Consider the following 27354-nt stretch of genomic DNA (forward strand, 5'->3'; position numbering starts at 1 on the left):
ATAACTCTATGAAGTCCAGAATCTTGATGAAATAAGTATTGCTGAAGAAAAGATTCTTTATGGACAATGAGAATTCATTCTAAGAAGAAACCATTACAGGCATCTTGGGTGTTTGTTTGTAGTACATGGGCAATTTATAATATGAGAAAGCCTCAAAGCCGTCCAGAACTTACATGAGAATGATATAGTTATAGCATCTGATTTTTTGCCGGAATAAATTAGAACATCCTTTCTTTATTCCACTGCTACTGCAGTGTGGGGTTTACGGTGAGACCCATAGAAATGTCACCCAAATGTAAAAGCTGAGACCTCTTCTACCCCCATCTACATAATCCGAATATGGACTATGTTTCCAAAAACACTGTCCAATAAGCAAAGAACAATCTAACCTTTATTTGCACCTCACAAGGAATTCTAATGTCTAATCAAAGGTCATTCATTTCACAGCCTGTAAAACTTGTTAAATCCTCTTTCACCTTCCACTTATCCTCTGTGTTTATTTCTCCTGGCAGCCACTCATGTTCCATTCAAGTTCAACTCCATCCGAAATTTTCCCGTATAAACTACCTTTCTTGAAACCATCTTAGGCATTTCTCTCCCTTTTGCCTTATCCTTTCCTTTCTCTTTTCTTCTTTGTTCTAGTCCACAAAAAAAATCTAGGGTGTTCCCAATGCAAATTATCCATTCATTACCATCCACAGAGGTAATCAGTAGTAAAGTTTAATGAGAATTCTTCTAGACTTTCGACCTTTATTTTATGCTAAATTATATATATATACACATATATGTTTGTGTGTATATCTTTAAGTTTGTGTATATATATATGGTTCAGACATATATACAATGGGTGGAGGGTACACATATACTTTTTAATAAAAGGGAGCTGTGATATATATTTTATTCTAAAAATTGCTTGCCATTTAATAATATACAGTTGACAGCTTACTATTTCACTGCCACACTGTATTATGTTTTATGAATATACCCTAATAGATTTACATGTTGTGGTTGTTTCCATTTTCTTGCTATTAAAACTCTAAACTTTTATAAACCACCTAAACCATTGAAACACCAAACTCAGAAGGGGTGTGTGTGTGTGTGTGTGTGTGTGTGTGTGTGTGGTGCTCTACTTAAAGTAGAGGGTAGAAGATTAAGGAGAAAGTCAAGTGGATTGAAATCAGCAATAAAGCGACCATTCTCCAATGCTAAATGTACTTGAAATTTATTTCCCTGCATCTGTAGGTAAATGTCCTTCTGTTCTTGAAACAATAAATCTCCATAAACTTCCCATAAAGTTTTGCAGAGGTGAAATGTGAGATTGGTTCCATCAGAATCTATTTGATGCTTTGTTTGTGAACCTTCCAATCTGAATTTTAAAGCCCTTGTTTTTTCTTTGGAACCCCTTAGACTGGGAAAAGGTCAGATTGTAACATGTTTCAAAGCTGCTGTGCTATGGGTGACTGCCAGACGGTTGGAAATAATTGTTTTCAAAAACCAGATTATGCCACCATCCACTCAGTTTCAAATTAGCATAACCTACGGCACCAAGCTGTGGTAGTTAAAACTTTAACTCTTGCCCTCTTTTTGTCATCTAAATTCATTTTTAGGGGTATTGATATTCTCAAACAGCTCGATCCTGGACATAACAATCTTCCCCAATGCTCTCAATAACATCAAAGACAAAACAAAAATACTAAAACCTCTGTTTTACAATTTGACATTTTGAAGAGGAAAATGTAAGTCAAATCCTAACTCCACATGCAATACTGAACTCCGTTGTAATAATTTATTATATATGTCATTATCCATGCCTGCAGTTTTACACGACATCATGCTTCCTGAACATGGAGTAAGGCTCACGGTTTTGGGTTGCAGCAGCACTCCTCTGCCTGGTGGAGATCTTGCATACTGTGACCCAGCCAAACATTCAGGGCTTTTCATGCCCTCGGGGTCTGTGGTGCTGTGATAAGCACAGGTTCAGCAGCATCTTTTGATGAAAGCACTATTCATTCTTCAAGCCATTTTAGCAACTCCCCACATTCTGGGTCACCACTCCAGCAGTCTGTCCTGCCCTTCCACACATTCCCAGATTCCTTTAAAATTTAAAGAACATTTAATGTTCTAAAATGTTCTAAATGGACATTTTGGATTTCATTTCACTTGTTGTATAACCCAAAGTTATAAAATTCCTACTAGTCTTACATCACAATGGAACGTATGGGTCCTCTGTGATCAATTCGAATTCCATTTTGCAAATTTTACTCCAGGGATATCAGTACAAAGTCTCAGTGTGTCTAAGGGTCACGCAAATGAAAACAACAACGAAGAGTATCAATTGCAAAATGGAAACATAGCCTCCGTGTTTTCTTTTTCTCTTTACTGTCTGAGCATCTCTTTCAGTTTTCATACACTACTCCTTTTTATATCAGAAATTATTTTCACTTAGCAGATGAATAGAATTTGTTTTTAGACTTTCTTTTGACTCTGGTTCCTTCTTGTCAAGTATATATGAGTTGTAAGGTATTATAGCACGTTATATGAATATAAACTAAGTATTTCACCCCTGTGCACATGGAGTTCTTGTTATTGGTCTATTATTAATATAAGCAAAAAAATGTTTTTGTCTTTTTCTAGTTCTTAGGTATTTCAAACTGCATCTGTAAGCTTTTGTTTTAAATCATAAGAAATCTGTGAAGGACGATTTTTTTTTTAATTTACAAATAAAAAACAGGTTTTAAAAGATGGCATCTGTTTCCTCATCCCATGCTCTTTCACTGCAGGTGGTTTGTCCACTTAACTGATCCCACGTGATACACAGGGACCATGTTACTGTTTTTCAGTAGGAGAATGACAGTATCTATGAATAGGATGTGTGTATCTTTTTATTTCCTGTAATGAAAAGAGCAAAAAAAGAAAACTTTGATTTGTGTAACATAATTGAATGGATCATATCAATCTATTACCTTGCCATGTAGAGCAGTTTCCGATTTACGCCTCCGTCATTCTGCTGAAATGGGCAGCTTTTTTCCACATTTTATTCCTCTAATGGATTTGATATAAAATCTGTTTTTCTATGGATGTGGGGCTCTGGAGGTTTTGTAGTCTATCAATACATAAGGCCTTCCTCACATTACAGTATCCCTCTCTGCACAGCGGCTGAGTGTAGCTAAATGCATTGCAGCCTTTTATAATTCTGTGACCGTTCTTCATTACAACAGAACAGACTATAAAGTGGGAACTTAATGGTATTAGACCCTGCATTACAATTACGTGAAGAGAGGAAAAATCTAAGAGGAGTTAGATAGCAAAGGGAGACAAGAAAGACAGAAGTGGAGCCCACAGGTCTGGCAATCCACAGAACCATTGTTGACCACTGTTACCAGTACACACTGTGGACCCCGTGGCCAGGAAGATGCCAGCAGATCAGATCTCTCAGAAGGGAAACACTGAATGGGCCTCAAAGTGCACATAAATAATGCTGAGCCTGGAAAAGCTTCTCTGTATATGGGCTAAATAACTTTTCAACTCTGAAACTGTAGAAGGTAGGCTATGCAGTTGGTCATGTGATGAAACAATAACAACAGGTAGTGAGAATATCAATAGTACAAAATTTTTTTAAAGAAACATTTTTTTCACTTCTTCCAGAAACACATATTGAGCACCTCTGTGTGCCACATACGGACAGGGCTGGCATTCAGGCAGTGAACTTCCAAAGGGCCTTGTCAAGTGGATGGTAGGGAAACACTTCTGTACTGGGCAATGAATAGCCATTACTCTAAGTTCCTGAAGTGCCCGCTCCTGGGCCCAGAAAACCCCATCATTGGACGGTCACCACAGGCCAGCCAGACACAGCTCCTGTGCACCAGTCTCCATCCTGTATGTCACCCCAGCCGGAATGGCGACTCCTGGCAGGAGCAGTGGCACTGCTGGAAGTACTAATGGTCTGTGATTAGTACAGCCCTGGTGTCAGGTGGCATGAGGTTGTGACCTCCCACTGCACCCAGCAATCTGCAGAGTCGCCCTTCCATGGCCACTTATGGGAACTGAAATTTCTGCAGTGTCCTGCACCAATTAAATTTTTATTTTTCAATATCACACCTGCATATAGTGAATATAAATTTGTTCTACAACTTCAAGATGCAAGAAATTCTACAAAATTATATTTCTGCTAAGTCAAACAGATCTGGCTCCAATCCCCTTTTTGCCAGGGCCTGAGAGATTTGGTCTTTCTCTTCCCTCCTTCCTTGTCATCAAGCATATAGAAACCCTTTGGCATTACCCAAGACAGAAATTTGAGAGAAAAGCAAGGAGATTTCACTCAAAAGTTTCCATTGTACACGCAGTTATTCAATTTTCCACTTCTGGTTATTAATTGTTAACTTTGAGCTCCAGTGTACCAAAGATGACTCCAGCAGCACTAATAGCTACTACAAGGAAACTTTGAGGAAATTTAGGAACCAATTTGGGAGGCTGAAGAACTTTACCAGAAAACTTCTACCTGCTCTCTGCTCTCCAAACATCCAGGTACACACAACTGTTCCAAGCATTAAAAATATAATAAAAATATAATAAAATTAATACTTAAGTACACTTATGTTAGATGCACCATTATGTAAGAGTTTTCCATGATTAATTAGGAACAAGCCAGTTTTATCACTTCTCCCCAAATCCTGCCATTAGTCAGCCCTCACAGCAGTATAGGAAGCACCTGAGGTATATGACCTTCAGAACTCCGTCATCATATTCTTTTTCTTTATGAGACTGGGTATCCTCATTCCAGCCCAAAGGTCCCAAATCACCTGGAGTCACAAGGAGAAACATTTATACTGTTGACTCCTCTCACACGTTTACAATATTTTCCCTGGGGTTTGCGGCAGTGGTAGAAGGTAAAGGCTCACTGGAGAAACCCTGCAGACAGAACGGCTGACTCAAGAACAGCATTTTAACTTGCCTCCCTTCCTTGTGAGTTTAGCCTGTCCAGTAAAATGAGGGTGAGAGCTGAACAAAGCTACTTTTACCTAACCTGAATGCACAAAAAAGATTTAATTAAGGAAGAAAATCTACCCATAAGAAAATCTCTACAAATCGAATCTGCATGCAAATAGAGCCATCTGCTTTATTGTTGTAAATAGCACATGGCCCATAGCAAACAATAGAATGCTTATTGCATAACTCAAAGAATACTCAATTTCTAACCTTTGGGTCACTAAAAATGCTCAGGGTAATTAATATCCTTAAAGTTTGTATTTATGTTAGGAAAAAATGTTTGCTTTTTAAAGCAGAAACTACAGATAAGTATCTCAGCATGGTCCCAGGGCAGGGCCACTTGGTAGCTCTGAGGAAATTACTGAATTTTGGAAAGGATGGACAAGACCATTGGTGTCTGGAGCACATCAGCAGCCACCCTCACCAAATCACAGCTGGCATGCCCACGCTCAGTCTGTGTCAGCCAAATGCAAACTCTTCCATCCACTGCTGCTTTAACTTTTCCTAAATATCTGTCTCCCCACTGGGAGGAAGGAAAGCCAGCTGGGCCAGGCTCATCATGGCAGAACTCATCAGGCAGCTCTGCCAGTATGGTCTACCCTTCATTTATCTCTAGTAAAGCTTTGTTCGAATGAACTTATCATGTTGTTTGGGTACCTCTACCTTCTTAACTGTCCAGCCATTCCTTCATTCGTCAGATTTTTATGTAATAGCTATTCTACAAAACTACATTTGCCATTAAGAAAAAAAGAAAGTTAATGAGGAGATGAAAAAAAGCAGGAGGGAGCACACAGTTTTGAAAGCCAGATTGAGTGGGAGCAGAGGGGTGAGAAAGAGAATAGGACTAAAAAGAGGGCATGGATAGATTCTTCAGGGAGCTGTAAACTTAGCTCTCAGTCTTGTGGTACACAAGTGCTTGAACAGGCCAGGGCAGCTCCAGGGACTCACTTACTGTTATCCCCTCTCTCCCACCACCTCCACCACTTCCCTTCTTGCTTCCACCTCCATAAGGCCCCAAGAGGTCTTCTTTGGTTTACCCACTTATGGATGGTGATTTCCCCTGCTTCCTCTTTCTGTTTCTTTTAAACAAGTGATAGTCAGTATATACATGATTAGTGGCTTCAACACTGACGGTGCAAGAAAATCTCAAATTATAACTGATGACTGGCAGATAAGAGGCAGTTTCCAGAACTCCAAGGGGTTCAGGAATTGGAGTCATCCAAAGGCTGGGTGAGGGGCAAGGCTCAAAACAGAAGGATTGGTTCCATGGAACTACGTTACACAGTGAGCCCTTAGGTTAAACCGTGGACTATAGTTAATAGTACAATCATAGTTTATAATGATAAACTTATTATATAGATTTCCACATCTTTACTCTGTTCTTATTAAGGTGTCTTGCTCTCCATTGCTTTGGGTTCTGCTGTCTAGACCATGAACCTCCCATCTCCTGCTTGGGGAGAATAGGACCCTGCTGGGTTAGGGGATGTGAAATGAGATCTAACTGTTCCTACACAGACTTTCAACCAATCCTTCTGGCCTGTTCAAGCCATTGGTGAAGTTCATGGTCCTGATTTCATATAAAGACTTTGGAATCAAGCAGTCCAGTTCCCATCCTGGTTCAATCACCATCCATTCGGTGACTTTGGAAAGATTACTTGGCCTTGCTATATCTCAGTTTCCTCATTTGTACTGTAGAATAATAATAGAACCTCTTTTGTAAAGTACTATGAGAATTACATGAAATAAGCCATGAAATGCACTTGGTAGAATGCTGTACACAAAATACATGTTCAGTAAATGTTATTGATTGTAGGAAACTGAGGCACAGTGGTCTCACAAGGAGAGATGTGCTGTTTCCATGGCTATGCTTGCACCCTAAGGAATGTGGTAATTAAGAGTTCCTGGCAAACAGGATGAAGCTGTTAAAGGCTGAAAGGGAAGATGAGCACATACCGTTTGTAGTAAATAGAACACTTAGACTTTGTACCTTGAGATAAGATTTTTTGAGTTCCTTAGAGTTATTTAGTAATGCTAATAGTTAACTGCATGTGGCTGCTTGCTGTCACACAGACTGCATGTTGCTGCTTGTTGTCACATAGAATGGGGTATGTAGAGAGCCCCTTGTAAACAATAAAGTTGTCTGAGGAGTCTCTACTCGCAGACCCCCTGATCCCAGCTCTCTCGTTCTTTCTTTTTCTTTCTTTCTTTCTCTTTCTTTCACTCTCATTTTTCTCTTTCTTTCATTCCTGATACCCTTCGGATCCAAATCTTCAATATCATTGATCTACCAAACTGGCAGCTTTTGCTATAACCTGTAGTCCTATACAAGGGGTCACCAAGGAGTGGGGGAGGATGAGCAAGGGATTTCCTTTCCTTAAACTTGTGAACAGTAAGGAAACTGGTGAACAAATTCCGAGGCTTTTCTAGAGAGTCCACTTTAGCACAGGAGTTAATACTTAAAGAGATGAGCAGCAAATTGCATACTGAGAGCTAAGTTTACAATGGTAACTTCAGCTCCCTGAAGAATCTATGTCTTCTTTTTTGTCCTGTTCTCTTTCTCACCCCTCTGCTCCCACTCAATCTGCCTTTCAAAACTGAGGAAATTAGAGGGTTCTTCTCCCAAGAAACCATGATCTGTGGCAAAAAGCCATACTGATATTTGGAGTTCCTTCAGTAAGATAGAGAGCTGTAAAATCCATCAGAAGGTCTCCCCCCAGCCTCAAACACAAATGCACAGAGATTTCAGTCAGCTTTCTAGTATTTGAAGGGCTGGGTAATGTTCATCAATCATTTAAGGTCATGTCAGAGACCTCATGAAAGACAGAGCCCCAAACTAACAAGCACAAGGGGGGAATCCTCAAAAAAAACACCAGGACAATGAAGACAGCAGAAGTAAATTTTTTAAAAAATCAAATAATATTCTCAGAGAGATAAGAGAAGATCTTGCACCAAAAAAAACTACAACAGCATGCTATAAAAAAGGAACTATGAGAGAGCAAAAAATAATACTTGGAAATGAAAAATATAACTGAAATAAAAACACAGGTGGAGCGGGTATAGCTCAGTGATTAAGCACCTGCTTCACATATACGAGGTCCTTAAAAAAAAAAAAAGCAATATTGAAGCTTAGCTAAGGAAATGTCCAAAGAACTAGAACATAAAGAAAAAAGAAAGAAAATTATGAAAGAAAAGGAGCCAGGGAAATAAAGATAAAAAACGAATAGGTGTTTGAGAAAGAGGGATCAGAGAAATTATTAAGGTCCCAGACCTAGTATAGGAAAAAGATACATACCAAGGTGATCATATGAAATTTCAAATAACAGAGCTAAGGAAAAGTTTTCAGATAGAAAAAACATATATAGGTTACATACAAAGTGTTATAATCAGAAAATATTTGCTTTCTTAGTAGTTTCAAATACTGAGAGCTTGACAACAGTGGAGAAATTTCTTTAAAAAATTCAGTAGAAATTGTAGCACATTATGAATATAATTAACAGCACTGAAATATATATATATATATATATATGATTAAAAGGGGAAATGGTTGGATTGTATATACAGTAATAGAATAAAAAAATTTTATTTTAATTTCATGGAACTATACTACACAATGAGCCCTTAAGTTAAACCATGGACTATAGTTCATAGTACAATTATAAAAATGCTATCATCAGTTGCAACAGATGTGTCACACCAATGCAAGGTGTTAGTAATAGGGTGGTATATGGAAATCCTGTAGTTTATGTATGATTGTTCCGTAAACGCATAACTTCTCTAATAAAGAAAAAAATTGTTGGGAAAGTAATTTTTCATTCTGGAATTTCTCTGTTAAGTGTGAAGGTGCAATAATGACTTTTCAGAAGAGCAAGATTTTGGAAAGCTGACCTCAAATAATCCTTGGCTCAAGAAACTACCTGAATGTGATCCTTGAAAATGAGGGTGGGTTCCTAGAAGGAAGAAGCCATGGGAACCAAAAAATTAGAGACTTAATAACAAAGAAAGACAATAGGAAGTCCAAACAATGATGGCAGAGAAAAGTCCCAGCACAAGAGCTGTGCAGCAGCTCTTGAGTAAAATGGTCCAGATGGGAATAGAAGAATGGAGAGCTAGGGAAGCAGACTTGGGCCCGGTGGTTAGGGCGTCCCTCTACCACAGGGGAGGTCTGCAGTTCAAACTCCAGGCCTCCTTGACCCGTGTGGGGCTGGCCCACACGCAGCGTTGATGTGCGCAAGTGGTGCCTTGCCACTCAGGGGTGTCCCTGCATTGGGGAGCCTCATGCACAGGGAGTGCACCCTATAAGGAGAGCCGCCCAGCACGAAGGAAGGTGCAGCCTGCCCAGGAGTGGTGCTGCACACATAGAGAGCTGACACAACAAGATGACACAACAAAAAGAAACGTAGATTCCAGTGCCGCTGACAACTACAGAGGTGGACAAAGAACACGCAGCAAATAGACACAGAGAATAGACAACTGGGGCGCAAGGGGTGGAGGCAAGGGGAGAGAAATAAATAAATCTTTAAAAAAAAAAAAGATGGAGAGCTATAGAAGGTGCCTCCAAAGGACAAAAATGCCACTGCCAAATTACCTAATGTGTTTCATGCTGGGAAAATTTTTAAGAGTTTTCCAGTTGTGTTGGAGAACTCAGAAAGAATTAGTGATAAGAAAAATAAGCAAATGAAAAAAAAACCAAGCACTTATACTGCAAAAGCAAGTATATATAAATTGGCTCATTAATAAATAATACTTATATAGTCCTAACAATATAAAATTGAATTTCAAGCTAACCAAAAATCTGTGATTGGCTTTTTTGGAAGAATATAGAGAAAAGGAATAAGGAGGCAGGCTTGTAAAAGTGCTAAATCCTCTTCTTCCATTTGAAAAGTCAATAAAGAATATCTAAAATGTGTAAATTTTATTTTTTTTAAAGATTTATTTTATTTCTCTCCCTTTCCCCCCCGCCACCCGCCCCAGTTGTCTGCTCTCTGTGTCCATTCACTGTATGTTCTTCTGTGACTGCTTCTATCCTGATCAGCAGCACCGGGAATCTGTGTTTCTTTTGGTTGCATCATCTTGTTGTGTCAACTCTCCATGTGTGCAGCGCCATTCTTGGGCAGGCTGCACTTTCTTTCGCGCTGGGCGGCTCTCCTTATGGGGCGCACTCCTTGCATGTGGGGCTCCCCTACGTGGGGGACACCCCTGCATGGCAGGGCACTCCTTGCGCGCATCAGCACTGCCCATGGGCCAGCTCCACATGGGTCAAGGAGGCCCGGGGTTTGAACCTTGGACCTCCCATGTGGTTGATGGATGCCCTATCCACTGGGCCAAGTCCACTTCCCTAAAATGTGTAAATTAATAAATAGCTACACAAATATATTTTTAGAAATAAAGTCATATAATTAAAGAGTTAAAAGTGTTAGGAAGAATTGTCTCTAAGGAATTGGGTTTAGTAGTGGGGAAGGATGGGACACTGCTTTTTGCTTTTTGCTATATCCCTTCTAGCACCATCTGAGTTTTTAAACTATGCGTATGTAATACTTTGTTAAAAACTAAAACAGGCTTGAAAGTAAACTGCTGCCTATTAGAAAAGTCTTTTAAAATGTTAGTTAGAAAAATACCAAATAATCACTGGTCAGAGTAAATAAATGGCTATTAATGAATCTAGATGAATATATTATACTGCATTTTCTAGTAATAATTAACTGAGGTTTGAAATGATAAATGTCTGCAGTGCCGATTTTGCTGCCCCACTCCTTTTCTCCTGTATTAGCTTGATGTACCTCCTTGGTTGCTCTTGCCACAGGAGATGAGCTCAGGCTTTGCCCAGGATGAATTTTAAAAGCCTGCTTCACATGTGGTTGGCTGGTTTTCAAGCTTATAGAACCTTCAACCGAACCCCAATCGTTTTGCCCAGCTTTTGGTTACTGTTTCCCAGCCTTCAGCTGTGTCCCTAACCCCGTTCTATCTGCCTCATTATTGTTACTATTGACCAGCCCATCTCAGTTTTCAACCTATCCCACTCCACCTGTCCATGCTGGCCCAGTCCACACCACCTGCTCCAACACCAATACTTGCCACACAGTGTATCTCTTATTTCTGACTTGGTATTTTCATCCAATGTCACTTTATACTCCATAGCACTGACTTTGATAGAAAGTATGAATTATAGCAATTTCAATAGGGTTAAGGTTATGAGATCATCGTCGTACAAATACTTAGCATCATTCAATGAGGTCTATATGAATAATAGAAACAAAATGTTGGTCAGAAGGAGAAACACCTAAAGAGATGTCAACCTACTCCAATACAGGTGTCAGGGTCACCAGCAAAAGCACAACTCACACAGGCTCTGGTGGAAAGATGTTTTAATCTCAAGAGGAGATGGAGCAAAGTCAGCTTCACGAGTGGGTAATGATTCCCCATAGCCAACAGGTCTCAATCTATGGCCAAAGCAGGAAGATATTTAATACGCAGCATCCCTTTATTGGTGTATGTGTCCTAGTGTAGGAAACCTGCTCCCTCCCCGCCTGGGACAGACTTGCTACTGGGATGTGAGCTGGATGCCACAAAGCATGCCCACCAGAATCAGTCTATCTACAGTGAGTATTTACATAAGCCCAGGACAATAGGGGAAGGAATGTACCAGCAGTCCCCACATCTACTAGGGGACTGTGTTTTATGCCACCTGGCCAACACGCCTGGTCCTCAGCACAGGACGTGAAAGGCAGCAGGGTGAAGTAAGACTGTCCCCTACCACACAACATCATGAATAAAGAAAATTATGGTGTAATAGTGAAAGCAGTGTCCAGTTATCCATAGGTGCTAAAGCAGCATTCATTTTTATTAGTCTATTTATTATCTTCAACCCTCAGGTTGCATAAAGCAGATTTTGTCAATGAGGACTGTGGATATGTAATAAAATTGGATATAACAGAGAGTTGCAACAATTCATTTATCCATTGGTTTAATATGTATTTATTAAATACTTACCATGTCTGGCACCAAAGATTGCAGAGATGTAAAGGTTTTATCCTGGATTTCAAGGAGCTTATGGTCAATTAGGGAGTCATCTAAACAATCAGTAATAATGCAGTAAGCTCATTGCATCACAAAGTGAAATGAACACTGGAAAAGGCACTCAGTTATTTTGTTATAATGAAAGGTCTTCTGAGATTGGGTGACAGAGTCACCAGGGTCTGGAGGGGTGACATCCACACTTTCTTATTGAGAGTATTAAACATCTTTAAGGTCACATCCCAATAAGCGTGCATACTTATAAAGTATATCCATGTACCTCTGTATTCATATTTTATGTACATTTAAAATATAAAATAGACATGTAAAAAGATATTTTAAAAATAAATGTAAATAACACTTCTAAAATCCTCTGCCTGTGCCCCCAATGAATCATCTTTGGTACCTCCTGTACACTTCAAGTTTCACCACCATCACTGTAATCCAGAGTATACTCCTCAGTGTTGAGGATTTTAAAAATTCATCCAGACATTTCAGACAACTCCAAAATTATCATGTGATAATCCAGACATTTCTGGAAGGATGATGGGTAACACAAGCCACAATGTCCCTGTGAATAAGACCATTCAGGAGACCAGATTAGATAGAAGGTGCTTAGTGAGCCTAGAAGTAGAACGAATGGAATTGGGGCCTGTAGGGACATTTCATCAAACTAGAATGACTGATTGAACAGTCCTCCTCCTCCCTAGGGATATTTCTGTCTGAATAACCAGTGTGAGGCATCAAATAAGTACTGACATAATTTTACTTTCAGTTTTCCTTGTTTAGAATCATCTTATACAACTGCTTTTCTGTTAATACATCACTACCTCGGAAAATAAGAACGCATGTGACTGGATCGAAACTTTAAAATGTTAATTACATTCATGTCCTGGGGATACAGCCTAAAGAGAGAGAATTGCTTTGCTGGAGGGTGAAGGATGGCTGGGGACTTTTCTTCTTGCAGGGGATTGTTAAAGGGCTATCATCAAATTAGGATGAGCTAACTCTTTCTGTCCTCAGGGACTCATCTTCATTCCCTCCTAGCTTTAGGCTCTGATGGATGTGAGGGTTGCAACTTCTAGTTTGATTTAGGTTTGCCACAAGAGAGTCCTGCATTTCTGGCAAGCTAGTAAGGGTGGCTTGAAGTCCTCTCACTGCACACGAAGGCGTATGAGGTTTTGTGTCGGGAGGAGAGCTCAGCCCTCCTGTGACACTGACGTAAATCATGGTTTAGGTCCTTTTAACTTATTTTATTTTACCCAATATACAATATTCTTCTTTCCAAGAGGAAGCTTATATATTTTTCTCCTACTGAAAGCTATGACTTTCCTATTTTATATATATAACTGCCCTAGGACTTTCGGGATCCTTAAGAACAGACTACCCCTCCCCCCACACACACACACACCAATCTCAGATGTTATGTATTTTACCTTAATGAAAACATTTAAAAACATTTCTCACTGACTTACTTACTGGTTATACCTAATGCCCTAAATTTATCTAGATGTGGCGATATCCCAGATGTTTCTGAGGACAAAAACAAATAGCACTAATTAAATAAGAGGTGTTAAGATAAAACATTAGACCATTAGACCATTTATGGGAGTTTGAGCAGTTTTTCAATCATGAGTCAGGGAATGCCCATATCACTTGGGGAGAAGAGCTGGGGGTAGGGGGATAGGAGGGCGGAGCTTATATAGGGCAATGAGGACATAGGAAATATTCTGATTGGATACCAAAATCACTTAACCTTATTTAGGCTCTTTTGGGCAGAAAGCCCCTTTGCAAAGGTGTCGATTTCTGATATGCAGGAATTAAGGTTTTCACTATCTAGGAGAGTCTTGTAAAACAGGGCATAGATATGCATGGAATATGGTATGCTTGCCCATTATGATAAGCTGTCTCTACTGGACTGAAACGCTTATCACCAGGCACCGTTTAACTGCAATTCTGTAGGGTCATGCTAGTATTTTGGAAAGTTCCTGAGGTCAATAGTTCTTCTTTTGTTTTGGAAAAGCACTCCCAACAATGCCCAATTCAAGTAGCTATTTTATTTTATTTAACAGAGGGCATTTTAATATCTCATAAGGTAGCAATAGTATATGTTTAATTCTAAATTAGGGTTTAAGCATAGTAGCACCAAAGCAAAACAATTTTTTAAATTAATTTATTAAAGTATACCACTCATACATAAACATACATAAATAATAAGTATATAATAATAGTTGTGAACTTACAAAACAAACATAAATAACATCACACAGGACTGTCATAACTTACCCTACCACCAACAACTTGCATTGTTGTTAAACCTTTTCAACTAATGATAAAAGAACATTGTCAACATATTACTACTAACCAAAGTATTTTCCCCCAGCCCACCCTCTTATTATCTTTATATCATCTATATATGAACCTACATAAGCAATTAAGTATATACTAAAAGTTGTGAACTTACAAAGCAAACATGCATAACATCAAACAGCGGTGCCATACATCAACCCTCCACTAACACCTTGCATTGTCATGAGACGTTTGTTACAAATTATGAAAGAATATTGTCAAAATCTTACTACTAATCATAGTCCTTATCTTAAATTCGGTATGTTTTCCCCCAACCCACCCTAATATTATTTTTTAAATATATTTTTCATGACAGAAGTTGTAAACTTATAAAACAATCATGAACACATACAGAATTCCCAAACAACACCCCTCCATCAACACACCACACTGTGGTGGAACATTTGCTATAGATAAGATAATATCATCTGATTGTTACCATGTCCATAGTGTACATTTGGCTCACATTTTCCACACTGACTCACTATCAACACAGTACATCTTTTGCATAGATTTAAGAATATTATATTATTACTAACCACAGTCCATACATCATGCCAGCTATATTTTTCCCATGCTTCTTCACATTCCCAACAGCCTGAAATAGTGATGGACATTTGCTCTAGCTCACAAAGGACACTGTTGCATCTGTACCATCAACCACAATTCTCATCCACATCTTGGTTTACTGTGCTATTCAGTTCCTAGATCATTCTCTAGCATTCTGTCAATTGGCATTTACATACCTAGACTACCATTTTCAGCCACATCCCCATTTATAAACTAGCTGTTACTCACTATGTGTTACCATCCACTTTATACATTTCCACACTTTTACAGTAAAGCTAATTAAAACTTCTACATACATTAAACATCAGTAGTCCATCTCAGGCCTCCTCTTATCTCCATTAAGAATCCACCACCTACCACCAGGTCTTGAAGATATTTTCCTACAATTTCTTTTAGAAGTTTTATGGTTCTTGCTTTTATTTTTAGGTTATTGATCCATTTTGAGTTAATTTTTGGATAAGGTGTGAGATGGGGGTCCTCTTCCCTTCTTTCAGCTATAGATATCCAATTCTTTCATCACCATTTATTGAATGCACTGTCCTGCCTAAACTGTGAGGGTTTGACAGGCTAGTCAAAAATCACTTGACCATACATGTGAGGGTCTGTTTCTGAACCATCGGTTTGGTTCCACTGATCTATGTCTCTGCTTTTATGCCAGTACCATGCTATTTTTACCACTATAGCTAGGTAATATGAGATGAGGGTTTGCTTTTCTTTTTTATGATGTTTCTGGCTATTCAGGACACCTTACCCTTCCAAATAAATTCAATGATCATGTTTTCAATTTTTTTTTTAATGCCAGTGGAATTTTTATCGGGATTGCATTGAATCTGTATAGCAGTTGAGTAGAATTGACATCTTAATGATATTTAGTCTTCGAATCCATGAGCATGGAAAATTCTTCCAGTTATTTAGGCCATTTTTTATTTCTTTTAACATTGAGTTGCAGTTTTCTGAGTACAAGTGCTTTACATCATTGGTTAACTTTATTCCTGACTATTTGAGTTTTATCTGTTGTATTTTATTTTCACCACTCTTACGACATTTTGTTAATTTTACTGATACAATCTTCATTTCTAGACTGTCTTCCAGGCCTCTCTCTCCTGTCTTTTCTTTTCAAGCTCTAGCACATTTTCAGTATTTCCTGAAAATCTGGTCTCTTGCTTAGAAATTGTTTCTGTTTATCTGTGAATATTCTAATCTCACCCTCATTTTTGAAAGACAGTCTCCTGGATATAAGAGTCTTGGCTGGAAGTTTTTCTCTTGTAGTATCTTACATATATCACAACACTTTCTTCTTGACTCCATGGTGTCTGGTGGGAAATCAGCACTTAATCTTATTGGGTATCCCTTATATGTTATGCATTGCTTTTCTCTTGCTGTTCTCTGAATTTTCTGTCTTTGGTATTTGACATTCTGATGAGTATGTGTCTCAGAGTTGATCTATTAGGATTTTTTCAGATGGGAGTACATTGTGCTTCTTGAACATGGATACCTATGTCCTTCAATAGGGTTGAGAAATTTTCTACCATTAGTTCTTCAAATATTCCTTCTGCCCCTTTTCCCTTCTCTTCTCCTTCTGAGACACCCATGACATGTATGTTTGCATGTCTTTTGCTATCATTTAGTTCCTTGAGAACTTGTTCAATTTTTTCCATTCTTTTCTTCATTCATTCCATTCTTTTGTATGTTCACTTTCAGAGGCCATTTCTTTAAGCTCACTAATCCTTTCTTCTGCCTCCTCAAATCTGCTATTATATGATTCCAATGTTTTTTTTTAATTTCATTTATTGCACCTTTTATTCCCATAAGATCTGCTATTTTTCTATGTATGTTTTCAAATTCTTTGTATTCATCCAGTATCTCCTTAATATCCTTAATCTCTTTAGACATCTCATTGAATTTATTAAGGAGATTTGTTTGAACATCTATGATTAGTTGTCTCAACTCCTTTATATCATCTGGAGGCTTCTCTTGTTCCTTTAACTGGGCCGTAGCTTCCTGTTTCTTGATGTGGATTGTAATTTTTGTTGGTGTCTTGGCATCTGGCTTACTAGAGTATTTATTCTGGGTGCAGTTTTTCTCTTTAGTTTAGGGCTTCTTGCCCTTTCTCCCTTGCTGATTGTGTACTAGGAGCCACAGTTATAATTGGTAGTATAAGCTATGGAGGCTCAAGCTGGCCTCATTGCACCAGGGAACAATGAAGCTTCTCCCAACTTTCTCCGTTGCCAGGGGTAGGGAGAGAGTCACAGCTGTGTGGAATAATCCAAGTCATGCAGGCCAAGACTATAGTTGCCCAGAGAGACTGATGAAACTTCATTCCCCTTTCTCCCCTGCCTGGGGCAGGGATAGGACCACAGGTATGGGCAGCAATCTATGCAGTGCAGGTTCAAAATGACCACAGTTACCCTAGTAGACTTCTGATTTTCAGTCTGTGCCAGTCAAAGATACCTGTAGTTATCAGGATAGGCTGGTACAGGGCCCACCAGCATCCTCCCTGCCAGAGATGGGATTGAAGCCTAGTCTAGGGCTACAGACCAGTCTGGGTGAAAGAAACTGGTTTCTACCATCACTGTGATTTTTGATCCTGGCTTCCCCTCAGGCTGGGGGAGGAGTCAAAATGGCAGCCACTGGCCTCTTTCTGACTTGGGCAGATTCATACCCCAGCTGTTCCTAGGGTTATATCTTAGCCAGCCAAATGTACCAATGGGTAGCCAAAATCGGCAGCCAACTGCTTCCTACATAGAATAGCTCCTGGGGCAGTTCATGACACCAAGTAGGATGATCACTGGCCTCCATGGCTTGGCCAGTAATTTCCTGGAGAGACTGGCATGGGTCCCCCCAGCTTCCTCCCTGCAGGAGGTGGCACTGGGACCTAGGCTAGAGCTGCAGTCTGATCTGGATGGAAAGAAGCTTGTCCCCACCAGCACTGTGATTTTCAGTCCGCCCCACTTCCCTTTGTCATAGGTACAGAGTTAAGATGGTGGCTCTTGGCCTCTTTCTGACTTGGACAGGCTCAAACTTTAGCTTTTCTCAGGATTATACTTTAGCCCTCTGAATTTACTCATCAGTAGCTGAAGTTGGTGCCCAACCATCTCTTCACTTACCATTTTTGGGAAGTGGAGCTTTCAATTCAAGCCGTGGAACAGCTCCCGAGGCAACTTGTGCCTCAGTGGAGGATGGGCACCAACCTCCATGGCATGGAGCACTCTACTTACTTACGAGTCTTCTCTGCAGATGCGCAGCCTCCTCCTTCCATTCCTTCAAGGATGTTGCAGGATACCCTTCTGGCCTCCTTTAGGCTAGCTGTGATTCATCTGGCTCCAGAGAGCTCTGAGTGTTTACTAAGTGCCCTGTAGCAGGAGCTGACTCTAGGTGCTCCTTACTCCACCACCATCTTTCTGGTTGTCTCAAAGCAAAAGAATTTTATTTAAAAATAGTGGTTGAACTTAATACTGCATATGCACATGACGTGAACTTAGTCAATTCAGTGCGTTTTTAAGAGGGCAGAGATCTAACAAAAATCAATAAACGCATATATTTTGGATTTAATATTAAATTAAGCCTCAGTGGCTGTTTTAAAGCTCATCTATGTATCTTAATCCATAGCTCTGATATTAAATGTACTCAGAAATGTGCACATTAAAAAAGAATTTCTCACTTTAAGATTAAGTAGAAAGCCAATTTTAAGTCTTATTTTGAATTATTGGTCTTTGTGTTCTGATGGAATCTGAGTAATCCAGTTTGGTGTTTTATTTTGACCTGGAACTTCTTTTCTCCACAGTATACTGGCTACTTTCTTGGGGCAAAGAGAGTGTGTAGGGGACCAGAGGTGGGGGGTAGGGACTAGGGCAGTCCCGTGTGCTTTCCCCAGAAACTCAAGCATAGATGCTGAATGAGAAGCCTTAGGTGGACTCAGCTAATCACTCCTCTTCCTCATAAAACCCTCAATTCAGGGCATCTCCAAGACCCCCCTTGGAGGAAGTTTAGAGGGAAGACTCCCTTTACAGTAATTCACTTCCTGGAGATTTGGAACAGGAGAGGTGAGGAACAGCCCTCACCTGGTCAGTTCTGCCACTTTCTCAGCTTCTCTCTCCCACAGGGCCTCTGTGTTTTCCTGACTGTATTCCTAAAATACCTGTACCAGGTGTCTGAGCAGCTGCTGATCTGGGGGCAGTGACTATTTATTCCAAAGCAAAGGTGGATGAGAAGCAAAAGCAGAATACCCAAAACTCCTATTTTCTGCTCTCCTGGCCTTGCCCAGAGGCTTCTTACAACAGGCCAGGGCCTCACTACATTACATATGCTCTGGTACAAAAGAGCTCCCCAGCCATCTACCCACATACAATAGAACCAGGGCTTTGATCAAGTTCCCCAAGTTTAGCATTTACTCACTATGTTTCTTCCAGGGCTGCTCTTGGTAAAAAAAAAACACCAATCCTCAATAAACTGTTTTCTAGAACACATACAAACATATACCTTTTGGAAAGTCAAAGATGTGTTTTGGAGGATTTGGTGCAAAGTTGTTCAGCAGGATCAGAGGAAACAAGGTCTTATTGTCGATGACGATTTATTAGAACCTCAGAAATGGGTTTTTATTTTGTTTACATTATCACCATGATCAATGTATAAATTAACCTGGATTTTTTTCTGCCCACAGGGAATTATTGGAATGCTGCCTCTTTCCAAAACCCATCATCTTACCTTCACTTCTCTACTTTCCAAGGAGAAACTAGCGCTGACATCTCTTTCTACTTCAAAACATTAATCCCTCGTGGAGTGTTTCTTGAAAATCTGGGGAACACAGATTTCATCAAACTTGAGCTGAAATGTGAGTATAAATTCTTTGTCAACTCATGAATAATTGCTTTTGTCACTTCAAGCTGATCCTAGCCCTTGTCAAAGAAAAAAAAAATGCACCCAAAAATGCTAAACAAGCAAGGATAACTTTATTCAAGGCTATTGTAATAAGGGATAGAGGCCAAAAACTGAGTCTGAATTCTGCCGAAATAAAGGGCCAATAGGGTCTTGTAAAGGGCTGGGAGTGGACTAGTGGGAAGGCATTGGAGGATTTCAGGTTGAACTCTGAAATGGGTGAGTGATTTACTAAGTTTGCAATTAGGGCCATTTGGTTCAGAATGTTTTCTTTCACTGGGTTTAGGCCACTTGGATTTTGTAAGGGCCAGGGGAAAGGGCGAAGGAGGAAAGGACTGCCTGGTTAGGTACTTGTTAGAAACCTAGATAGCGTAAAGGGCCAGGGTAAAAGGGAAGTCAGGGGCCTGGAGGCAGGAGAAGCCTGTATAAAAATTACTCAAGGCTTATAAGGAAAGTTAATGCTGTCTTGATCACTCTGAATATGTAATTCTATTCGAGTCAAATAGCAATCATTTTCTTTGCATCAGTAACCTAGACTTGAGTATGAGCTAGGTATCTGTCCTCCAGATACCCACAGGAAATAGCTGTATTCATGGATGTCCAAATGATGTTATTTATGGAAGATGAAATAAAATATATTGCCCTAATTATGAAGGGAAAAGAATTTGTATTTAATATTTCTTTCTTGTGTTGTTTTCTGAAGAGATGGGGTCAACAGTAGACAAAGGGGTATATAAAATTACCTGAGGAAACAGAAAGCAAAATGGTTATAATAAAAATTAACATCCTTTTTATCCTCAGGGCCTGAGTCCAGCTTTAGGAATTTATACTCTACAGACTTCCAAAGGTATAAACTCCAGGCTCTCCTGGCTCTTCAGACATAGTCATTCAAGGCCTCAGACAGGACCAGTCAGTGTTCCCATGTCCCTGCACAAAATCTCACCTTCACATGTGCCCATCAGAAAGTCTCCTTCCACCCCCAGTCTCTCCCCTCTGAGTGGATATGTTTGATCTGAGAGTAATTCTAAATTCATTTCCCATTAGTATCTCATGGAATATTTTCCTTTACTTGTAGCTATAATTATGTCTTTGAAAAAGAATCTTGCATAAATGTCTTTCTGCCAAAATTTTGTGGGTTCATTTTTCAAAATGGTAGCCTGTGATATAAGTGGCAAATGCACAAAGTATGGAGTTAGCAGTCTCTGGTTCAAATCTTAGCCCTTGGGTAAAATTTTGAACACCAATGTCCTAATCTCTAAAATAGGGGTGATAATACATAGGTGGTATTGTGAGGATAGAATAGGATCATATTCACAAAGCATTTATTTCAGTGCCTAGTAATTACTGTAATTTTCATCATCCACAGGATGCTGATTATAGATATGATCTAAGTCATCTCTGATCAAAAGGGAGATAAGGGAGATTCTAGCCCTAGAATTTTGAAAAAGAAAAAGAAAAAATCCCTTCTTTACTGAGTTACAGAATGGAATTAAAAGGATTTTCACTCTCCACTATTAAAGTTAACTGAATCTAATTGATTTTCCACTTCCACATTAGTGAGATCATATTTTAGAAATATGGCAAAAAATAGAAAATATTTGAGTAACTCTCTGAGTTTCTAAACAATATCATTTGGATTCACCCTGTCTTTGTTTTATGTCTTCATGTTTTGTAAATCCATGCCTGGGTTGGAAAGAAGACTAAGCAAGTATATAGAGAGCAGGTATATACTTGTCACTTGCATAATAGAATTTCACTTATTTCTGATTGTGAAAAATCTTCAGAAAAGTTTTAAAAATTTCCTAGTCTTTCTATAATATGAAAACTCAGTGGCAAAGAGTAAAATCAAATAGCTTACTTTTTTGTCATAGATTTTTACTTTTGGCAAAGAATTGTGTGAAGTTTGGGGCTGGTTTGTCCTCAAAGTCCTCTGGAGCTGCTAATAATCACAAAGCATGGAAATATTTTTTTAAGGTCCATCAAATGGCAGAAATATCAAACTCCCATTGTTATATAGCATCTCCGCTGGAGTTCAAAGAAACCTTATAGGGTGAAAAAGTAGATTTCTGAATTTGGTGGTAAAAAAAAAAACTTCTTCAAAGAGAGCAAGAAGCAGTGCTTTCATAGAGAACACAGACGAAAGCGGGCCACGGTTGAGGCTTGCTGCCGTCCCTTTACTACGGTTCTCTGGTTAGACTTGTCCTCATCAGAATGCATGCAGCAGTGCGTAAAGATGGAAAATCCTCTCAGACCTGTTTCTCCCTTTGGAAAACCTAATTGTTTTCACAACAGCAGCTGGCAGCCCAAGGGGACTTGGGAAAAGTGGTTTCTGAAGTCAAATTTTTTAAAACTGCCTTTTCCTTTTTTCCTCTTTAGCTTATTATGCTTCCTGATCTCTCTCTCTAAGTATTCAGATTTTGTTTCTCTGGGTATGTCTCAAAGGAATTTTGTCACAGTTCATGCCTACATATTGGTTTCTACAATAACATTTCTATTAATTAACTACATTGTGCCCTTCTGTCAGGAGTGGAAGATACTTGAGTGAAAACATTGACTCAGTGTACAGTAAGTTAATGAGATACCATCAACATTTTAATATGCCAGTAGGACAACACACATTATAAAATTAGGGCAAACTTCTCATTAGCATAATTTAAAGGTAAATGTTTAACTCTGTATTCCACTTATTTGCTATCTTTATTTAATAATTCAATAAGTATTTATTGAATACCTACTATATCCCAGGTACTGTGTTAATGCAAGGGTACGTAGTCAAATCAAGCTTGGGTTTTTTCCCTGAAAAATATGTTTGTTGTTCAGGAAAGCAGGCGTAAGTCAGTAGTAATGATAAAAATAAAAAGAACTCAGCTTTATTCAGACTCACTATGTCTCAGGCATTGTACCAGGCACTTTACATAAATTATTTTGTACTTACTCTTATAACTACCCTTTGAAGTGGGTATTACCATTAAACATTTCCATTTTACAAATGAGGAAACTGAGGCACAGAGTGCTTAGGTTGCCTGCTCAAGGTCATGCAGCTAGAAAGTGGCAGAGCTAAGGTTTGACCCTAAATATTTTTTATCTGTTCCAGAGTCATTGCTTTTAACATTAAAGCCACACTGCCTCTCAGAATAACAGCAATGAGAGGTGGCTAAGAGTACAAGGAGGGATATTTAATCCTGGTCAGAGTGACCAGGCATGCTTCCCAGAGAATGCAATGCTTTCATTGAATTTGGACAGATGAGAAAAGAGGCAGTAAACTGAAGAAGGTAGGAAAAGAACAAGCATTAGGAAAGGAAGATGAAGAAACCACATGAGTAAAGATGTGGGGGACTGAAGCAAAGGATTCAAGAGAGCACAACCTGCGTAACTGCTGGGACACTGGTACAAAGAGAGAAAGGCAGGCAGGGTCAGAGCATTCAATGAACTCTGTGCTGGATGAAGAGGTTGGCTTGACTTGACCCTGAAAGTTAGGGTAAGCAGAGAAGTAATATAATCAGATCTACATCCACCGGAGAAAAGATTGTAGGGGTCTCTATTAAGATAGCGGCAGAGTGAATAGAAAGAGGGGAAGAAAGTAATCAAGAATTATAAATATGAGATATATTTAAGATATGGATCATATATTTTATTTTTTATTATTTTTATATATATTTTTTAAAGAAACATTACATAAATATTACACAAAAAATATAGGGGACTCCCATATACCCCATTCCCTCTCACATTTTCCCACATCAACAGCATCCTTCAATAGTGTGGTACATTTGCCACAATTGATGAACATATCTTGGAACACTGCCATTAAGCAATGATTATAGTTTACCTTGTAGTTTACACTCTCTCCAGCAGTTTTGCAAGTTATTACAAGATATACAATAGCCTGTGTCTGTCATTACACTGTTATTCAGGTTAATTCCCAAATCCCGAAAATGCCCCCAAATTACACCTATTTTTCCATCTCCCTCCCTTCAGAACCTCCGTGGCCACTGCCTCTGCATCCATGATAAAAGTTCTTCCATTGTTAGGATCACAACAAATCTACAGTAGAACAACTGTAAGTCTGCTCTAGTCCATCATTCATTCCCCAATCCTGAGGATTCTGTGATGGTGATTCCAACTCTACCTCTAATCGAGAGAGGGCTTAGATCACATGGGGCAGATGGATGGGACTTTTTTGCTTGCAGTTGCGGACTCTCTCTGTTCCTTGAGATGGTTGCTGTCAGTCATCACCTCCTTGTGGGTTGTCCTTGGTGAGTTAATGAACTAGAGAGTAGGTGTTGCAAGTCTTTTGAGACTTAGGGCCCAACTGTCACATGGACAACCCAAAGATTTAAGTCTTTTGGACGTACAACTATCAACTTTAATACTAACTATAGGTTCAAATAGAGGGGCAGCAGAGCTATGTGTAGGGAAAACACAACTGAGTCCAATTCTATTACACTGGGGAGTGTAAATTCCAAAGTAGGGCCCACTGGCAAGGCACCAAACTCCTGAGCTGTCTGCCCTGTTTATAGTGTCTGGATGTCTCCAGAGCCCTCAGGAGCCCCAATATTTGTGGTAATATTTACATTGGCAGTAAATGAGATCCTGCTGAGATGTGCATAAGCGTAACCTCTGAAGTGACCTCCCAACTCACTTTGAAGTCTCTTAGCCAGAGAAACTCATTTGTCTTTACCCTTTCCTCCTTTTGGTCAACGTCTTTTTCCAGTTGCTTTGCTAGTTGGTTCTTGGTAGTAATACCTCAGTGCCAAGGAGATTCATCCCTGGAAGTCATGTCCCATGCTGGGGGGATGGTATACATGTATATGCTAAGTAATGGCTTAAAGAGAGGCCACATTTGAGCAACAAGGAGGCCCTCAGGAGGTAACTCTTAGGCAAACTATAATACTAGGCTAAGTTTCAATTTCAAAAGTAAAGATTCATAAGTACAGTCATCACAATCAAGGACCGGTCAATGGTCCATCCTCCTTCAGAAGTCACTGCCCCTATACTCAGGGGATTCTTGCTGTCCCATTAGAGAATGTCACAGAGGTCTCCAGGATGGGAATTCAATATTCCTTTGGTTATTCTGTGAGTCTCCACCCACTGTGACAATGCCCCATGAACACTTGAACACATTCATATGCCTTATAGGTATGCCCCAGGTGAACCTCCTCCCATGCATCCCCCACACTAATGACACCCCACACTAATGATCCACCCCTGCCACAGTTGTAACCCTTCTGTGATCCAAAACTTCTTCAAAATTGAAGTCAACATAACTGAAAACAATAGGAAAATGATATAATAATGGTTTTAAAAATAATGAATAAAATACTAGAACTTCTTTAAAAGTTTGAAATAATATAAAAATATAAAATATAAAAACATAGATTTTAACAAAATGGTTTTGAGGGTTCAAGGTAAGGGAAGATCCTAGAATGCATTTGTTTCTAATGTTGATGATGGTATGGACTGGGCATCTTTCAATGAGGAGTATGGCATTTAAAGGCAAAATATAGACTTAATTTTGAATATTTTGCACTTGAGATAGAATAGTATCCATCCAAGTAGACATATCTAGAGGTTGTTGTATAATATATACAAGTTTGGAGCCCAACAAAGAGGTCTAGCCAGAAATATATTTGGGAGTCATCATCACATAGTGAGTCATCAGGAAGTAAATGGTGCCTTCAGCATGGATGAGATCACCAGGACAAATAGGTAGAGAGAGAAAAGAAGATGACCAAGAATGAAACTCACCTTTAAGAGGTAGCAGGAGGAAAAGAGCTTGTAGAAGAAGACTGGCAAAGAAATAGGAAAATGGTGGTATTCCAGAGATCAAATGAAGAAACGAAGAAAAAAATAAAGGAAAAAAAAACTGTGACATACTGCTAAGATATCACTAAAATAAAGGCATAAAGTGTCCTTCAGGTTTAATGTGTAGAACTTCTTATCAAAAAGTAAGGCAGTCACCAAGCTTCGTGGGGCATGGATATGGGATCAAAGAAAGGAGGTGATGTTTATTATTCTTGTTGCTATTTTAAAATGGTAGACACATGAGCATGCATATTAATTTAAAACAACAGTAGAAAAAGGAGAGATTAGAGATACAGGAGAAAAAGGGAAGGACTAAAGGAGTGAGGTCCTCAAGGAGGAAGGAATGAGTGAGACCCAGAATCAAAATATCCTGCCCAGGCTGGGGAAAATAAGTCAAAGTAAGGAGGTGAGCATTAGCCACTGATTAGCAAGTCCCTTTCCGATCAGAAAGAAGGATTTTTGTTTTTCATTATTTTTGCCTGATCATTAATTTGTGTACTTGGTTCTAGTATATCTGAGATGGCAGTAGGATATTGCTAAAAAAAAACCCTACTGGACTGATATCAGAAAACGTGGGTTCTAGACCTGTCTCCAACACTAGCAATCATGGCTATGTTAGTTTATTTTTTCAGAGTAACCCCTAAGGAAACAGCTTGACTTTACTGATTCCTTTTCTGACCAAGATAGTAACCATGACCATTATCCCAGTCATCAGGCCACCATTTCCTCAGCTCCTGTTTTTTAAGGGCAATGCAGTACATGCTAGAGATTCTAAGTTTAAGACAAGAGTGCCCCCACCCAGTGAAGCAGATAAACATTTTAATAACAGTATGGATAAGTAACTTTTATTGAGCATCTTCTAAGCACCAGGAACTTTTCTAAAACTTTCGCAGGTGTTAACTTATTTAGTTTTCAAAAAAACCCTATAATTTAAAGATAAGGAAAATGAGGCACACTGGTTACATAGTCGACTCCAGGCATGGCATTTTTTATCATTAAACTATAATACATTAATTATAATGCTAAGCATAAGGTACTATAAACATGCAGAAGAGAGGTATATAACCCACGCTGGGAGTGAGGAGAAAGAAGAGGCAATACCTGAGCTATGTCATAAAGAATGGGCAAAGACATTAGCTATATGAAGGAATAGAGGGGGAAAGAATTCTAGGAGGAGAGGAGAATGCAAAAAAAGAACAGGAACGGGAAACAGAATGGAGTGTTCAGGGAACCACAAGCATTTGGTATTGTAAGAGTATGAAGTATGAAACAGGCTGTAGAGTTGTTTAGTCAGATCTCAGATCTGGTTCTCAATATGCAGTGTTCTAGATCTTTCAGCAAATACTAGAGTACCAACTACATGTGTGCCAAAGAGGAACACAAAATGAATGTGCCATCGCCCTATTCCAGAGGAGCATAGACTCTAATGAGATAGACAAACATATAAAAACATTGTTTTGGATATGATGAAATCAGTATTGAAGGTACAAGCAATATGCTTTGGTTACCCTGATGAGGCAGCAATTGCTTGTGACTGGAGAATAAGAAAATGTTCCTTAGTGAGGATATCATTCTAATTGAGCCTCAAACAAAATGCGGATAATGGGAAAGAACATATCAGGCTCACGCTGGCAAAGGAAAATATATAAATGACTTGGACAAATTAAAAAGATATGGCTCCATCACATACCATTATAGAGAGGAATACAGAACACTCTTCACCATTGTAGCTAAGGGAACAGCTGGATATCTCTAGGT

The 27354-nt window shown here is 39.2% G+C and overlaps 1 protein-coding gene across 1 annotated transcript in view; it reads left to right on the forward strand.

The window, feature by feature from the left end:
• The window catches only part of CNTNAP2 (contactin associated protein 2), a 2351919-nt gene that overhangs the window by 2020366 nt on the left and 304199 nt on the right, over positions 1-27354 (forward strand). The window contains exon 16 of the mRNA XM_058297514.2: positions 19577-19747. Coding sequence (XP_058153497.1) covers positions 19577-19747 — 171 coding nt within the window. The remainder of the gene's footprint in view (positions 1-19576; positions 19748-27354) is intronic.

This window comes from Dasypus novemcinctus, chromosome 5, assembly GCF_030445035.2.
Source record: "Dasypus novemcinctus isolate mDasNov1 chromosome 5, mDasNov1.1.hap2, whole genome shotgun sequence".
NCBI lineage: Eukaryota > Metazoa > Chordata > Mammalia > Cingulata > Dasypodidae > Dasypus > Dasypus novemcinctus.